General features: G+C 61.2%; 1 protein-coding gene across 1 annotated transcript in view; it reads left to right on the forward strand.

The window, feature by feature from the left end:
• The window catches only part of LOC105306913 (CUB and sushi domain-containing protein 1-like), a 185,200-nt gene that overhangs the window by 179,271 nt on the left and 1,999 nt on the right, over nt 1-3,930 (forward strand). Inside the window, exons 46-47 of the mRNA XM_023524454.1 lie at nt 1,944-2,076; nt 3,344-3,581. Of these exons, the coding sequence (XP_023380222.1) occupies nt 1,944-2,076; nt 3,344-3,581 (371 nt within the window). The remainder of the gene's footprint in view (nt 1-1,943; nt 2,077-3,343; nt 3,582-3,930) is intronic.

A 3,930-nucleotide genomic window follows, 5' to 3' on the forward strand; every position in this document is an offset into this window, starting at 1 on the left:
CACTATCCTCACGTATTTTACGCCCTTTTAATTAACAGGTGCATATATCACCCTTTAAATGGAAACAAGAGTAAATAACGGAAATTATCTAGGAGCCCCACGCAGCCTACTGACGTCGAAGAAGGGCTGGTCGCATGAGTCACCGCGTCCTTTCCTGCAGCCTCCTGGAGCCCCCGTGGCGTGCAGATTTTCCGGTGTGGACTGAGGGTTCGGTGTCCGTGATGGTCTTGTCTGCAGAAAGCAGCGTTGGTCATTGAAGCAGACCACGGGCTTACTCGCATGAGGCCGCGAGTCTCAGAGGTTCGGAAGCCGGGGCGACGCGTGGCAGCTTCACGGAAGCCGGCACGTGCTGGCCCCTGCGAAGCCAGCGTGAGCTTCCGCTTCAGAAGTGCGGGCTGAGCACCTGTGCGTCCCGGCTGCCGCCGCGGGCTCGGGGCCGGGGTGGGGGAGGGACAGTGGCCGAACTTACCCGCGGGCACGGGCCGGGGGGACAGCGGCCCGCATCTCGGAACTTACCTCGGCTGCACACGGCTCGCAGTGAAGCGCTGCTGGGCACAGGCCTTGTTCCAAGAGGTCGAGGTGTCCTGACACATCGGGTGGCCCCCCTTTGGGCCCAGGGTCTCCCCGCTGGCGGTGCCACCCCCCGCGGCTAGGCGTTGCCGCCTCCGCTGGCACCAGCACCGGGCGTCCGACGTTGTCCCCGAGGCTCTCGGCTCCCCACAGCCACGGGACTCGGTCTGAACCGTCTCAGGATGCTGCACGTCACTCTGCAAGTTCTGCGTCGGGGTGGGGGCCTCCAGCTGGCGTGACTCCGCCCACGTGCCCATCACCTGGATGCTGAGAGCCACGGAGAAGAAGCTGCTGGCGTTTTGCCCTTGCCTGCAGGTGGCGATGCCTCTGAAAACGGACAGCTAGCTCTGATGCGCGTGAGCCCGTGCGGAAGGGTCTCAGGAAGCTGTGGGTCAGTGAGAGGAGCCAGGCACACACCGCTGATAAAAGCAGCTCGTGTCAGACCTCAGGGTGCTAGGGGCAGCGTGACCCTGCACCTATGGAAGCACACGGCAGATGATAGAATTTTTGAGTTTTTATGTAAAAAGTCAAGGATTTCTATTTAAAAAGCTATTTAATATTTTTCACATTTGATTGCCTCTTTGCCTCTATGTTTGTAAAAAGAAATGAAACTGGTTTCTCTTTATAATTAACGTTCCGTGAGCTCTGGGAACATACTTCTGAGCCAGGGCAGACCTGGGCGACCCCAGTCATGGGCCGTCGCACACGGGCGTTGAGTGAGTGCACGCCGTAAGCCAGGTGTGTTTCTCAATCGCGTTTTATGAGTAAATCTTCAGAACACACTTCCTCAGTTGGCAGTAACCCCTTAACAGACGTTTTCTGGGGAGCGGATTTCCGACCTTCGCGAGTCTCTCGCAGCCGGGCCCGGGCTCGCCCCTCGGGGGGCGCAGACACTAGACTGATGGCGCCTCCGTCCTGGCGTCTCGGGTCCTACGTGGACGGGAGTGGCGGTTTAGCGTCGTTCCACGTTCTCCTAGAAGCCGATGTCTGACATCGAGCCGCCCCCTCCTTTCGGGTCGTTCTCGACTCCGTGATGACTTTCGGCAGCTCCCTGAAGGGAAAGCGGGCTGCGCTCACGCAGACCGGGGGCCCTTAGTGGTGGCCGCGACGCGTGCTGTGCCGGGGCCTGCGCCCGGGCACGGGGCAGAGGGCGCCGGGCTGAGCCCGAGCAGGCGCCGGGTCGTGCTGAGCGCTGCCGAGCGTCCCTAAGGGGGGTCGGGCTCGTGCGGCACGATCCTCAGGGTGGACGTGACCCCGGGAAAGGCCATCACCCTGCTCCCCGCAGCTCTGCGCCTCCTGCTCCCTGCGGGGCCCGGGCTCCTCCACGAGGCGTGTGACGTGTGACCGCGCTGACTGTCCCTTCTGTCTTGCAGAGCCCTCGCGCCCCGGCCGCGACCCCGCACAGCAGCACCAGGGCACGAGCAGCGGCTCCGTCGCGGCCGCCATCCTGGTCCCGTTCTTCGCCCTGATCCTGGCGGGGTTCGTGTTCCACCTCTACAAGCACAGGTGCGTGGGGAGCGCTGCACGCGTCACGGGGCGAGGGGTCGGGGCTAGGTGTGCACATGCGCACGCACACGCGCCTGGCCCTCCCGCTGCAGCGCACGGCCGGCCCCCTCCGCGCGTGCCGAGGGCCGTCTGTCGTCCGTCCGAGGGCACGTGGGTTGTTCCCGTGTCCTGGCCACCGGGAACAGTGCCACGGCGAACTCCGGGGCGCACGTATCTGTGGTTAAATGTTCTCATGTTTTGGGGGTAAATACCCAGAAGAGGGATTGCTGGGTCACATGGTAATGAATTCTATTGCTAGTCCTTTGAGGAACCTCCGGACGGCTTTCCACAGTGGCCGTGCCGGTTTGCATCCCCCCCGCTGTGTCTGAGGGTCCCTTTCCCCCGCATCCTCTCCGACACCAGCTATGACCCGTCCTGTGCATGACGGCCAGTCCCACGGGGGTGAGGTGGCATCTCACAGTGGTTCTGACCTGCGTTTCCCTAACAGCTGGTGAAGTCGAGCATCTTTTCACACGTCTGCTGGCCATGTGACATGGCGGGAGAAGTGGCCGAGTCCTCTGCCCGTTTGTTAACGATTTTTTATTGGCGAGTTGCACGAGTTCTTTGCATGCGTTGGGTGTTATTAGCCCCTTACCGGAGGCGTCACTTGCGGTGCCTCACTTTAAGGCAACACAGCCTCGGAGGAACATTCAACAGACGGCACAGTCGTCTTTAACCTTAGAAACGCCCCTATAAATGGTCGGTCTCAGGCGCCTTGCAAGAGGGTATGCGGGAGCGGACCGCAGGCGGTGAGCTGGGCAGAGGGCAGCACCCACGCCCCGCGTGCCTCTGACCCGCTTCGCCTCCATGGCTGTGGCCCCCACCCCCCCGCGCTGCCGCACGTCTGGGGGGGTGACGCGCCCGTGTCCGGAGAGTGAAGTGGGGCTCGGACGCCTTGGCTCCCTGGAAAGCCACCCCAAAGCCACCGCTGAGTGTGTGCCGCAGGAGGGGCACAGGGCCTTCACAGCAGGAAGCGACCCCTGTCCGGCCCCCAGACCCTTGCCGAGCTCGTGCCACCTGCCCAGGGGACACGCCAAGCCGCCAGCTCCCCCCGGGCCCCGTGCCCTCAGCGGCTGGCTCTGCGCTCCTTCCCGTGAAAGGCCCTCTCCGCTGCCCACGGCCCTCTCGCCATCACGGCAGCCTGGAGTCCCGGGCGCCTGGCTCTGCCGGCCCCGTGACCTCCTGCCCTCAGCCCCGGAGTCTGGCCAGCTCTGCAGCTTTTCCCTAGCGGCGAGGAGACACTGGTGACTTGTGACTTGAGGGACAAGCGGACAATCCCAGCCGGCCCTAAGCTGCATCCGCGTTTGGCTGAGTTTGTGTACGAACGTTTGCTGCTGCGTTTTCGGCCTTGCCCGGCCCGTAGGGCCGTGGCCGATGACCGGCGCGCAGACAGAACCCGGTTCTCTGGGGCCACACGCTTTCGGCGCTTTTCCCTAATGAGTCTGTTGGAACAAGGAAACCCACTCGTAATCACAAAACAAGTTTCTTTACAGCCGGCGTCAAGCGACGTTTCTTTGGTGCGGCCGTTTACATCCAGGCTGCGCTCTGCTGCTGGCGTAATGTCGTCTCTTCTAGAAAAAAAGAACTGGGTGGGGTGGGCGGTCAGACTAGATCGCTTTAGGACTTTTATATCTAAAAACCCTTTAATTCTCTAATCTCAGATCCTACATAGGACTTTCTTTAAACCAGAAAATATAAACAATAGTTTCACAATGAGTATAGTTCTTTTTTATAACTGACTCATTGGAGACAAACTTTCATTAGAAAAACAGCCACATCTAGTGGCCGTGAGTTCCGGCTGTGAACCCAAGTTTA

Source organism: Pteropus vampyrus, unplaced genomic scaffold, assembly GCF_000151845.1.
Source record: "Pteropus vampyrus isolate Shadow unplaced genomic scaffold, Pvam_2.0 Scaffold464, whole genome shotgun sequence".
Lineage (NCBI taxonomy): Eukaryota > Metazoa > Chordata > Mammalia > Chiroptera > Pteropodidae > Pteropus > Pteropus vampyrus.